The sequence below is a fragment of the Daucus carota genome, chromosome 9, assembly GCF_001625215.2.
Source record: "Daucus carota subsp. sativus chromosome 9, DH1 v3.0, whole genome shotgun sequence".
In the NCBI taxonomy this organism is placed as follows: Eukaryota; Viridiplantae; Streptophyta; class Magnoliopsida; order Apiales; family Apiaceae; genus Daucus; species Daucus carota.
The window spans coordinates 37,413,632-37,427,271 of record NC_030389.2 but is presented as its reverse complement, the minus strand read 5'-3'; the positions used below and the strand labels follow the sequence as shown (position 1 = coordinate 37,427,271).

Below are 13,640 nucleotides of genomic sequence, written 5' to 3'. Positions count from 1 at the left end.
TCTTGCTAGCAGAGTCCAATTCAGGGTATGGCTAGTCTAGACCTGTCTGAGTCCGACCAAGAAACGAGTAATGATATAATTAGTAACTTGTTCTGCAGGGGATGTTATACATCCGAGACCAGACGACGTTGTAGATGGAACGACATATGATTTTTAGTTCATGCAGAATTGATAAAAAGTTGAAGTAATAATATTATGCAGTACTCAGATGGCAAACAATAACAGGTAGAAAGTGAAGATTAAAACATTGAAGAAGTAGGTATCTATATTAACATCTGCTATAAATAGTTTAACATGTAACATTATTCCATTTCTATATATGATACAGAAATTGACAAACTCCTCTTCCTCCAGTGCCAGCGCTTGATGAAGATCCCGAATCACTGAATTTATCTGAAAAATTCAAGAAATGTAGTAAGGAGCTGATGCAAAACCTGCCAAGAAAACAAGGTCATCTCAGTAGGAGTTTCTTCGTAGTAGCTCACCTTTTAGTTATGACACTTTCTCCACCACAAAGCAACGATAATCGCTATCTTGTCAAAGATTTTGTCCACAAAGTGAAAGTATGAATGCCTCCAAGATTCTATAAAATGCAAAGAAGAACAAAATCCCAAAAACCCAACTAAAAGACCAGGTCCTATCCCAGCATAAAACCACAAGTGCTCATCTTCTGAATCAGAATCAGAATCAGAACCAGCTTTTTCTTCGTCATGAACTTCATGTGATTCGGTGTCAGCTGCGCAGAGCTTTTGAATAGGTGGCCCGCAGAGCTGATTGTTGCCAGCATAGATAGAGGAGAGATTATTGAGGACCTGGAGTTGGTTTCCAGTTGGAATTCTGCCTGATAGATCATTGAAGGAGAGGTTCAAGCGGATCAAAAACTTTAATTCCGATATACTTTGTGGAATAGGGCCAGAAAGTTTATTTCTAGAGAGATCAAGAAATTCCAGCTGTTCCATTTGCCCAATCCTGTCAGGGATCCTTCCAGCTAGCATATTACCCGCTAAATTTAAATTCAATAGATTACGGAGATCCATCAATTCTTCTGGAATCTCTCCACTGATGTTATTGTTTGATAGATCAATGGAATATAAAAAATTGAGGCCAGATGTGTATTTAAGCTCATATCCTTTTGAATCATCTATTATCATTTCACCATTACCTAAATCAAGGGCGAAGGGTCCCAGTTCTACATTGCTTGTTGTCATCGCAGTTAAATTGTTAAAACAAGGAGGAAGGTTACCAGTGATATGGTTTCCTGCCAAGTTCAAAACTTGAATTGATGAATAGCTGCAAAACTGATTAGGAATACTACCATAGAAGTGGTTGTCTCGGAGTACTAATAACCTTAGATGTGGTAATTGCTCTCCGGTCCAAGGAGGAAGAATATCTCTCAGATTATTATTTCCCACATCAAATACACGGAGTTCTGTCAAATTTTGGATGGACAGAGGAAGCTTCCCATGAAATTTGTTGTTGTGCAAGTTTAAATAATTGAGACGTCCCAGAGACCCAAAAAAATCTGGAATATGACCGGAAAGACTATTATTCATCACATCAAGTTGTTCCAGTTGTTTCAAATTTCCCAAGCACCGAGGGAGCTCTCCAGAGAACTTATTGTTAGAGAGAACTAAAGTAGACAGGGACGTAAAATTGCATATATATGCAAAAAAGTCGTCTGATAAATGATTATTTGAAAGTGCTAATAAAGTCATATTATTTGGAGCTGAAATTAATGACGGTTGTGGCACGTTTATGTCATTATCAGATAGATCGACAACCATAGCACGGGATAGGAGACTCGAAAACCAATCAGCTGGGATGTTATCTGATATGCTCATATTTGGCATCTCAATTTCTATCATATGTGTCTGTGTTAGTAGCCACCGAGGAAATTCAGGCCCCACATTCATGGACTCCATGTACAAATGTTGGAGCTGAAACCGAGGAATCCATTCTGAACTAACAGTGAACACCAAGTTGGATTTGGAAGAAATATAGAAGGTGCTAAGACTAGGGAGGTTAGCAAAGTGTTCCTCGCATAATAAACCCTCCCATGAATTAGAAGAAAGACCCAAATATGTTAACTTTGATAGTCCTCCAATGCATTTAGAAATGGTTCCGCTCAGATGATTATAACTAACATCCAACATCTGTAACTTTGACAGTTGACAAAAGAATTCTGGTAGAGAACCGTTTAAAATATTGAACGAAAGATCAATTGCAGTAAGCGATGTCAAATTTGCAATAGATTTAGGAATCGGACCTTTAAGATAATTCCCCCAAAGTGTAAGATTAGTAAGAAATGTCAAGTCTCCTATATCTTCAGGAATCGAACCTGAAAAATAGTTATCAGTGATTAGATAAACAAAAAAATATCAGTATACGAAAGTGCATGCAGCTCCTGTTGTGTACTAGAAATTACATGACAATTATATACTAGTAATATAAAATATGACGACATCATTCTAATATAGTAAATCAAGAACAAGAAACCGTTAACATCTGATCACCTTTCAAGTATAAATCAGATAAATCAAGTTTGGTGATGTGGCCGTCTATGTTGCACTGAATTCCCCGCCATGAACAACAATGTTCATTGCCAGACCATGACTCCAAGTTATTTCTTTTGTCGACGATACTTTGTTTGAAGTGCAGCAGTACTTGTTTTTCACTCTCATTGCATCCGCAAACAAAATATGGAATTAGTAGAGAAGCTAATGCATAAGCAAAGGCGAGTAGATTCATATGTTTTTGCATTGCTATGGCTAAGATTATATTGTGATTACAATAAGATATCCTAATATGCGAGCTACATATGAGCATGAACATTATATATATATGAGCTGAAATCATCTGGGACATGAACTGATAAAGGTCAATTTTCGTGTCAATTATTCTACCATTGTGCAGTACTAGACAATTTTGTGGAAGAAAGAGATCCTGAAAGACATGACAAGGCACTTTGAACCACACAGTATTCAAATGGTCAAGTACATAAATCAGAGTTGATATTCGGAAAACGAAGAAAAAACATAATTTGTAAATACAGTTCAGAATTTCTTTGTGCAGTAAGGTTCAAATTTGCTTTGTGTACTACGGTGTAAGGACGGATCTAGTAACAGACACGGAGGACACGTTTCACCCCGGAAAATTTAAAAATATACAAGTGTTCTCCAAAAATTTGTTTGGTGACCTCTCTGTAATAACTTTCATTCAACATTTGTTACTGATATATTTCATTCTCTTTTAGATTTAACGATACATATTTCAACATGAACTGAAGTATTGCTTGTAGTCATGGAATTTAAATTGTTAAAACAAGGAGGAAGGTTTCCAGTAATTACTAATATCATTTACTGCCAAGTATAGAACTTGAATTGATGAGTATTCGCAGAGCTGTTGAGGAATGCTATCATAGAAATGGTGGGTGTCGCCCTTTATCTCACAAGTTTGAAAAATAATGTACCAAATATCATCTAGAAAAATGGCTCCAAATATTGAGGGGGTTTGTTTCCGGCTTAAAAGTCGGGTTTCTGTTTTATAAGTTAGAAGCACTTATTTGTAGCGTTTGTGTAAAAAGTCAAGAAGCACTTATAAAAAGCTAGGAATGCTCTTTTGTTTCAGAGCTTCTGCTTATTTCCCAAACAATTTAATCACTTATAAGTCTTAACTTGCTTCTAACTTCTACTCCACTTTTTTATTTTAAGCAAGAAGCATTTATTTTAAGTTCACCCAAACGATCCCATTATTCTAAAACACTACTTTAAATTCAGCTTTCAGCTCAAACACAACTTTAAGTTGGGTTTTAATAAAATCGTGATTGGTTGGCAACGGCAAGCATGAGACAGGAGGCTTGCCAACCGATTAGCTTAGATAGAACTCCCACCATTTCAAAATAAGAATTAGTTTTTTCATGTAGGGGGGGCGCTCAAGAGAGAAAATAGGGTAAGGAGCTCAATCACTGGCTCACTGCACCAACCTTCATTGCCAACATGACTCTTTTTATGTAATTTTTTTTTGTCAGGCAACTTGAACAAACATACTCATACACATTTTTTTTCCCAAATTTTTTATTTTTAATAATATTTTAGTATCTAGATTTTAATTTAAAAAATAAAGTGTAGACATACAATTTTATATATTCCAAATTACGTGTAAAAATTTAAAACCACTATTATTTCAAAATTAAAGGAATATCTAATATGCTTGTATTTTCCGTCAAAATCAATCTTATGTATGTCTGGGCGTTGTTTAAGAGTCCAAATTTAAATCAATTTTCGATCTAAATCTTCACCAGAGTGACTAAATCTCATGCAAATTTTAAATTTAGGCCTTAGCCTAAGTTTTATTAAGAACAAACTATGATACCTTTCAATGTTACTAATAGAGCTGGTTAAACGGACGATTCCAGCATGCTAAACTGAAACTGACTGAAAAATCGGGTCAAGGACGAATATGTTTTGCAAACCGGGATGGGATCAGGCCGCCCCGCGCGAACCGCACAAGTCCAGCCCGGACCGACTCGCGGGTTACATGCACAGACCAACGGCTACACCCTTCAACGACTCTTCTTCTTCTCTGCTATTCTGCTACAAACACAACTCACTTCTCCTTGTAAATATCTATCTCACTTCACTCTCATTATACTCTATTGTCTCATTTTCTTTAGTTTATCTCAATATTAATAATTCTCCCCTTTTCTTCTATTTATCCAGTTTATCCTCTGTATATTCAAAATATATTTATTTTAATTCTGTTTTTACTTAATTCTATTTTTATCCGGACTAATAATGGAACAAGGCAGAAAAATCTTTTCATCTCAAGATTCGACACCAACAAGTGCAATCCTACCCCTAAAGTCGCCAAAGAAGGTAACTATTTTTTTCTTTTTTTAGTAAATTTGTTTTAATTGTATTTTAAATAATTCAATTTTTATGTAAAATATTTTTGTAATTAATTTATACTTCCTCCGTCACTCTAGGTTGTTTACGTTCACGCATTTTGAGTCTCCCATAAAGTATAGTTTCATAATCTTTTTTCAATTGTTTTTGAATAAAAGTTTATATATCAAATTTTTATTCAGATAAAAAAAATTTAAAAATATATTATGAAACTATACTTTAAATGAGTGTTGAAAAACCTGCTAAAAAGTAGCCTAAAATGGAATCTATTTTGATATTCTATACAAAATTTAAATTGTAGGTGAAGTTCGAGACAATCCTCGCATATATGCAAAGAACTACAATTTAGTAGCCAGGAAATTGAATAGTATTAGAAACTACAATTTCAGAGAACTAAAAACTGTTAAGAAAGCAGGAGCAGAAATACTGACATTCTTTACAAGTTTCTTTCTACCTCTGTGAGGGAGAGGAAGCAAGATTAATATCACTTCACCTGTTACTTATAGAACTTTTTCCACGACAAGGCAATGAAAACCGCGATTTTGTCTAAGACCATTTCGACAAAGTTAAAGTAACTATGCCTCCAAGATTTCATGTAATGCAAACTAGAGCAAAATCCCAAAAACCCTACCAAAAGACCTGGACCTATCCCTGCGTAAAACCACACGTGCTCGTCTGAATCTGAATCATTATCAGAGTTGTCTTTCTCGTAGTCGTGACCTTCATGTGGTTTGGCATCACCAGAGCAGAGCTTCAGAATAGGCCGGCCACAGAGCTGATTGTTGCCAGCGTAGATGGAGGAGAGATTGTCAAGGGTCTGGAGTTGGTTTCCAGTGGGTATTCTCCCTGATAAATCATTGAAAGAGAGGTTCAAGCGGACCAAAAACTTCAATTCTGATAGACTCTGTGGAATAGGGCCAGAAAGTTTATTTCTGGAGAGATCAAGAAATTCCAGTTGTTCAATTTTCCCAATCCGGGCAGGGATCTTTCCAACTAGATTATTACCTGCTAAATTCAGATTCAATAGATTACGAAGATCCATCAACTCTTCTGGAATCTCTCCGCTGATGTTATTGTCTGATAGATTGATGGAATAGAAAAAATCAAGGGTAGATGTGTACTTAAGTTCATATCCTTTCACATCATCTATCAGCACTTTACCCCCAACCAAAGTGTCACCAAAATAGTACCGTATTCCTGTTTCGTTTGTGGTCATGGCAGTTAAATTGTTAAAACATTGAGGAATGTTTCCGGTGATATGATTTCTTGCCAGGTTTATGATCTGAATTGATGAGAAGTTGCACAACTGTATAGGAATAGTACCATAGAAGTGGTTGGCTCGGAGTCCTATATACGTAAGATAAGGTATTTGCTGGCTGGTCCAGGTAGGAAGAGCGTCTCTGAAATTATTATTTCCCACATCGAATATCAGCAGTTGTGTCAAATTCTGGAAAGACAGAGGAAGTTTCCCTTCAAAACTGTTGTTGTAAAAATTTAGATAACTGAGACGTTCCAGAGAGCCGAAAACATCTGGAACATGACCAGAGAGATGGTTGTCCATCACATCAAGTTCCTCGAGTTGTGTCAAATTTCCTAAGCACCGTGGGAGCTCTCCAGTAAAATTATTGTCAGAGAGAAGTAAAGCTGTCAGAGATGAAAAATTGCATATATATGCAGGAAATTCATCTGACAAGCGGTTATTTGAGAGTCGTAATGTAGATAAATTATTTGGAGCGGAGATAAATGAAGGGCGCGCCATACTGATGTCATTATAAGATAGATCAACATGCACAGCATGAGATAGGAGATTCCCAAACCAATCAGCCGGGATGGTGCCTACTAAGCTTGAATTTGACATCTTCAGCAGTAATAATTCTTCCTGTGTTAGTAGCCACGGAGGGAATTCGGGGCCAACCCTCATGTTCTCTATGGTAAAACCTTGGAGCTGAAACGGAGGAATCCATTCAGAGCTAACATGGTACACCAACTTGGACTTAGAAGAAATACTCAAGAAAGTAAGGCTTGTGAGATTAACCAATTGTTGCTCTGATAATACACCCTCCCATGAATTTTGAAAAAGATCCAGCCATTTCAGAGTTGATAGTTGTCCAATGCATTTTGGAATGGTTCCACTCAGTTGATTATCACCAACATCCAATTTTTCCAACTTCGACAATCGACAAAAAGATTCTGGCAGAGGACCGCTTAAATTATTAAACGAAAGCTCAAGCGTAACTAGTGATTTCAAATCTCCGATGGACTTGGGAATCAAGCCCTGGAAATTATTCTGACTGAGTGTAAGAGTGGTAAGAAATGTCAAATTCCCTATAGTTTTTGGAATCGAACCTGAAAATGTGGTTGCCAAATCATACTGATCAGATTGAGCCAAATATTTAAAGGAATAAAATGAGACATTTGATAGCTTTCTTAATTCGGATTTTCTAGCGTTTGCTCACGGACACACACTAACAACCATTTTTTAAATAAATTTTGGATTTTTATTGGCTTCAATCTAATTAATACCGATGGTCTCCTTGCATGCACAAAATTCTCCACCAGTAAAAATCTTTTACCTAAATAAAAAGTAGTAGTTGGGACACAAACTAGAAAGATCCTTCTTAATTCTAAGCATAACTATTTAAGGAGCAGAAACGAGTTGATTTAGTCCGGATTCTTGTTTTTTTCGAACCAAACCAGTATAAACGGTTTTTCCAAAAGTCGAACTAGTTATATACGACGCACAAGGAAGGGTATGATAGAATCACCTTTCGAGGAGCAATCTCCAACATCAAGCTCAGTAACATGTCCGTCTTTGTCGCAACCAATCCCCTGCCATGAACAACAATAATCTCCGACCCACGACTCCAGCCATTTATCTTGGTCGATGAGAATTTTCTTCAAGTCCAACAACACTTGCTTTTCACCAGCAATGCATGTTTTATTTCGAGAGTCCTCAGACAAATCAGTGCCTTGGCAACCAAGATACGAAGTTGACAGAAATGCTAGTGCACAAGCAAGAACTAGCAAGTTCATATTCTTTTGTTTGTTGATTATCTCTCGAGTTGCAAGCTGCAGATGACAACAACATTAATAGAGTTTCAGGACAGGACAAAGAAAAGTTGTCTCTTTGAGTGGGTCGTTGCATTAATTTGTACCGCAATATAAGACTTGGTCACTTAGATGACTTGTTTTATTAATTTAATAATACTAAACGATGGACTCCTGAAATTTCCACCGTCACTCATTTGTATACTGTTTTTGAATTATTTAGACGCTAAGACTTATAATTATATAATTTAATATAAAAAGTTTTGTTTGTGAATAAAAGTTTAAATATAAGTTATGAAACTATAATTTCTGTCATCTGAATTGTTTGTGTTCATTGTTTGCACGCATTTTGAGAATCTTGTAAAGTGTAGTTATTTTATGTTTATTCTGAATAAAAATTTAAACATCAAACTTTTATTCAGGAAAAAAAATTAAATATATATCATGGAACTATATTTTAAATGAGTCTTGAAAAATGTGTTAAAAGGTAACTTAAAAAATTGAGGGGTTGAAGGATTAAGAGTATTAAAATGCTGTCTAGCTCTCCATCCTAGACGTGGACAATTCAAATGGGACGGAGGAAGTATAATTTTAGTGAAATAATATGAGTTTAATTTATCTCATTTTTATGATTAAATTATTTATTTTTAAAAATAACATAAATATGTACTTTCTAAAAATTACACTTATTCTTGTTAAAATTAAATTTCAAATATTTTTATGATTTGAATTCTAAAAATTGATAATCGTCCGTCTCTTAATACATTTCATGTTTACTTTTATCACGTTTGTCAACACACATTATTGTCAATATCTTTAATTTTGTATTAGTACTAAATATAAAAGTTTCACCGTAGTAATTTATTTATTTTTGACAGAACCGTATTAAAGTATTAAAGTACTTATAAATATGAATCCAACCAGATCACTTTTAGTCTTATAAATTAGACGTAAATTAGTAGTTTGTCTCGTGTTATGAATAATAGTGACATCATACAAGAAACGTATATAGAAAGAGAGAGTATCTTGTATCGAAGTATCTTTAAAAACAAATGAATCCAAAACAATCTATTCCCTCTGTCCCGATGAATTGTATACATATGAGGAGTGGCACGGAAATTAAGAAAAAGTGTAATTTAGTGATGAAAAGTAAGAAAAATGGGTGAAGTGGTGGGACTGATTAATATTTAATGGGTTAATGGGTTAATGGGTAAAATGAGTGTAGTGTGAGTAAAGTGTTGTGACGTACTAATATTTAAGGTATAAAATGGGTGTAGTGGAAGAAAATAGTGGGTGTAGTTAAGTTTTTATATTATACAAACTTAATTAATGATACGTTCAAAACGAAAACTGTATACAATTCAAGACCGAATATATATTTGAACAGCGGAGAAATAAGGACGCCCACACAAAAAGCTGGTCAGTCGTCGCATAACAAGGTTATCCCGCGTATTCAATCATGGGCTAATCAGCTAATGTCTATTCATGGGCTTGCAGAACAGTGTGAACTGTGAACAAGTTACTCAATTGAGAGGAGAACTTTCCCACTTATTTTTATGCAGATTCTTTTATATAATTTAATAAATATTATAAATATCTTTTTAAAATATAATTTTATAAATTTAAAAAATGTATTCTTAAATAATAATTTAACTAATATATTTTCACTTAAAAAATATTTAAATTATTTATGAAATTATATTTTATGAGAGTTAAAAATATATACAAAGGACTAGAATAGAGCAGGTTGATTTCACTGTGCAAAGTAGTTCTACCTTCTCAAATACATTATTTGTTGTCTTAGTATCTAGTCTTAAGATACTCTTATGCAGAAAGTTGGACTGATTAGTAAAAGATAATTTTTGATTTATATATTTGGATAAAAAATTTATATAAAAGTTTATTAATATAATGATAATAAATTATAAATTATTTTATAATAATTATATTCAAATTTTGTAAAAATAAATTTCAAAAACAGATAGAGTGTAAATTATTATAAGTAATTTTAACTTCACAGATCATCTCTAATTTTATGTAACTAAATGTAATCTTCAACCGATTTTTTCAAATTTGCATATATAGGAGCCGTTTGGGTTAACTTAGAAAAAGTGATTTCTTGCTTAAATTAAAGAAGTGGAGTAGAAATAAGAAGTAAATAATTTAATAAAGTGTTTGGAAAATAAAGAGAGATAAACTAGTATTCTCAGCTTTTTAAAAATGCTTCTACTTCTTTACATAAACGGGTCAAGAAAAGCAGATACTAGAAGCGGCTTCTTGGCACATAGTTGGTAGGAGTTGAGGATATGGTTGCATATGTAAACACCGTATTTATGCAAATATTTTCAAAAATATAGTATTTTTATAATTTATTTTAAAAAGTGACAAATATTTTTGTAAAAATTCTTGCAAACTTGATTATTTATAAAAAAAAGCTCAATTTTTATTCGTAAACATTAAACTGATTAGAGATTATCTAAAATAAGTAATGATTAGAAAAATTAAGAATGTACTGGTGATTCAAGAAATTATTAAAATAATATTGAAATACAGTGATTTATTGATATTCCTATCAAGGTTAAAGCAGTTATTATCTTCACAAAAAAAAAAAAAAAAGGTTAAAGCAGTTATTGTCGATAGTCAGTTAAACACAGCTATGATTTCAGCAAAGTTCATCTCCCCTTCTAAGAAATGGTTGAAAAACACCTTTATTTCCTTTTGTGTTTATGAAGAAAAACATCTTTACAATGTGAAAATGCAGTCATAGATGTCAAAAATTCTTTACAGTTGTCGCAATTCTAAGTCCGATTATTTAGAAGGAATCATACTCCATCTCCCTCATTTTATAAATATTATTTTCATATGTACATTGATAAAAAAATATTATCATTTACTATGGAATCGAATCAAATCTCGTGAAATTACATTAAAAAATGAAGCAACATATAATAAATAAAATGTATAAAAGGGAGCAACACCGGTGGTCCCATCTACGTGTGCAGATGTAGATGTAGGGAAGATTTGCTCCAATGTGCTAAATCAAGTCTTAAATCTAAAAATAGAGATTATAGGATAAAATTGCACTCCAATACTATGCTAGTGATGTGCTAAATCGCTAGCACAAGTCTCCCTTTCTCTATTTTTTGAATATGCTAGCCACTTCTAAATTATTTTTATTATTAAAATATTCATTTCCTTTTCTCCTCCACCTGCAAATAGATGGCAGTTGTTTAAATTTAAGGGTTAAATCTCAAAGTGCTCACTGAAGTGAAGGGCTGATATCAAATTAGTCATCAAACTTAACGGAGAATCATTTGAATCACTAAAGTCAAAATAAATATCAAATATATACCTCAAATATGTCCTCGAGAACTAAAAATTATATTTACGGAGTTCTATACATTTTTCTTGAATTCTACTACAACCAAATGAAAAGTTATGAATTCTAGTATTTTGGATAATACAATGAGATTTTTTAAAATTTATCTACTATTTAATTTTAATTTTGTAGTTATTTTCTAATTTAAATGAAAACAATTAGTAGATCAAATTTTAAAAATATCACTATATTATCTAAAATACTAGAACTCATAACTTCTCATTTCGTTGTGGTAGCATTCAAGAAAGATCTATAGAACTCCATAGATATAATTTTTAGTTTTCGAACACATATACGAGGTATCTTTTTGATATTTACTTTGACTTTAGTGACTCAAGTGATACCCCGTTAAGTTTGATGACTAATTTGATACCAGCCCTTCCCTTCGGTGAGCATTTTGAGATTTAACCCTTAAATTTAATATTATTATAATAATAGAGAATGGATATAGAGAGTACTGTTGGAGCTCATGTGCTAAAACATATTAATTTATAATATTTTTAGGAAACTTCTTAGCATAGTGTTGGATTTGCTCCGAGTTCTGATCCTAAAATTCAAAATCATATGAAAGGCATGTATCGACTAATGCTTCATCAACCCCACGACTGGACATTTGAAATGAGTTGTGAATGGATACCAAAAAAAAAAAAATATTATCAAGACGAACTTTGAAAGGCATGTACAAACTTTGAAGATGAGTATTCGATCGGAAAGAAGAAAATATATTTTTATATAAAATTTAACATTTATATTTTATTCAGAAAAAAGAATCTAAAAAATATATATACGAACAAGTTTTTTTTTATCTGAAATCAGTGTAAAAAGATCATAAGAATTCTTATTTTAGAACATAGGTTATCTTACTGAATTTTATATTCCCTTTGTCTCAATGTATCTTTTGATTTTTGACTGGTCAAAATTTGACCGAAATTTATAGATATTATATAATTGGGAAAATTTGAAAAAATTATTATGAAAAGATAAATCAATTTGAGTCAAAATCAATTTCTTGGATATATTTAAAAAGAATTTTAAATACATCCAAAAAATTATGGGTTAATTATCAACTAGGTCACTTATTACGTTAGAATATATCAAGTGGGTCACTGGGAAATTTTTGGACTCATTTAAATCACTAAAGTCATAAAAAATATCAAATAGATACCTCTAATATCTTTTCGAGGAGTAAACTTTATTTTTCAATGAGTTTCACAAATTTTTCTTAGCTGTTAGTATAATCAAATGAAAGGTTATGAATTCTAGTATTTACGATAATATATTTAGATTTTAAAAAATTCATTTATTATTTATTTGATATAAATTAAACAAAATAATTGTAAAATTAAAAATAAATAGTAAATAAATTTCTTAAAATCTGAATATAATATCATAAATATTAGAATTCATAACTTTTCATTTGATTATACTAACAGCTAAGAAAAATGCGTGAAACTCAATGAAAAATAAAGTTTACTCCTCGAAAAGATATTAGAGGTATCTATTTGATATTTTTTTATGACTTTAGTGATTCAAATGAGACCAAAAATTTCCCAGTGACCCATTTGATATTTTCTAACGTAATAAGTGACCTAGTTGATAATTAACCCAAAAAATTATTCAATGAGCTTTTAAATGTAAATATAGAAAACATGGTCATATATAGAACTTAGAGAGACTTTGAGTCAAAAATCAGTTTAAGAATTCTTCATATCCTCTCATATCTATTTTAATAATATAAAGTTATCCTCCTAATTTATCATTTTCTCGCTCATATTGAGTCTATTTCTAACTGTAAATTAAAACATATTTCAAAATATTATACTTTCAGTGCTCTTCAAGATTTTTCATAATTTATGTATTTTTCACTAAAGGTGCTAAACAGACATAGATAAAAGTGAATTTTCTGTATGTGCACTTTAAACTTTACAACACTTTCAATACTCTTATCGTTTTTGTATTTTAACTCGGTTAGCGACACTTGATGGAAGTACACAAATTAAGAAAGAATCTTGAAAAATAATATTGTAATCAGAGGTTTTCTAAATATAGTATTGCAAGTGCGATAAATACCTAAAATGTGGATGTCCAAAATGCATTTTCTCTTGAGATAATATAGTATTCCTTCCGTCCCAATGAATTATATACATCGGGATCGGACACGGAGACTAAAAAAAAGTGTAAGAAATGAGTAAAGTTAGATGGAAAGTGGTTAAAATGGCGGGACCCGCATATTTTTTATAAGAGAGATAGTGTGAGAATGTAGGGGGTGTAATGGTGTTTTTTTTTTTTTTTTTGCCATGGTGTTTTAT

General features: G+C 32.4%; 2 protein-coding genes across 2 annotated transcripts; both read right to left on the bottom strand.

Moving 5' to 3' along the window:
• Nucleotides 1-228: 228 nt before the first annotated feature.
• On the bottom strand, nt 229-3,828 carry LOC108202176 (receptor-like protein EIX1). The gene is made up of 3 exons (XM_017370561.2): nt 2,514-3,828; nt 486-2,338; nt 229-393 (listed from the first exon to the last, which is right to left on the bottom strand). The coding sequence occupies exons 1-2, from the start codon at nt 2,863-2,865 to the stop codon at nt 489-491; spliced, it is 2,202 nt and encodes a 733-aa protein (XP_017226050.1). The 5' UTR covers nt 2,866-3,828; the 3' UTR covers nt 229-393; nt 486-488.
• Nucleotides 3,829-5,211: 1,383 nt separating this feature from the next.
• LOC108200799 (receptor-like protein EIX2) lies at nt 5,212-8,040 on the bottom strand. Its single transcript, XM_017369051.2, has 2 exons — nt 7,670-8,040; nt 5,212-7,250 (listed from the first exon to the last, which is right to left on the bottom strand). Exons 1-2 carry the CDS (start codon nt 7,935-7,937, stop codon nt 5,401-5,403), a joined length of 2,118 nt encoding a protein of 705 aa, XP_017224540.1. The 5' UTR covers nt 7,938-8,040; the 3' UTR covers nt 5,212-5,400.
• Nucleotides 8,041-13,640: the final 5,600 nt, after the last annotated feature.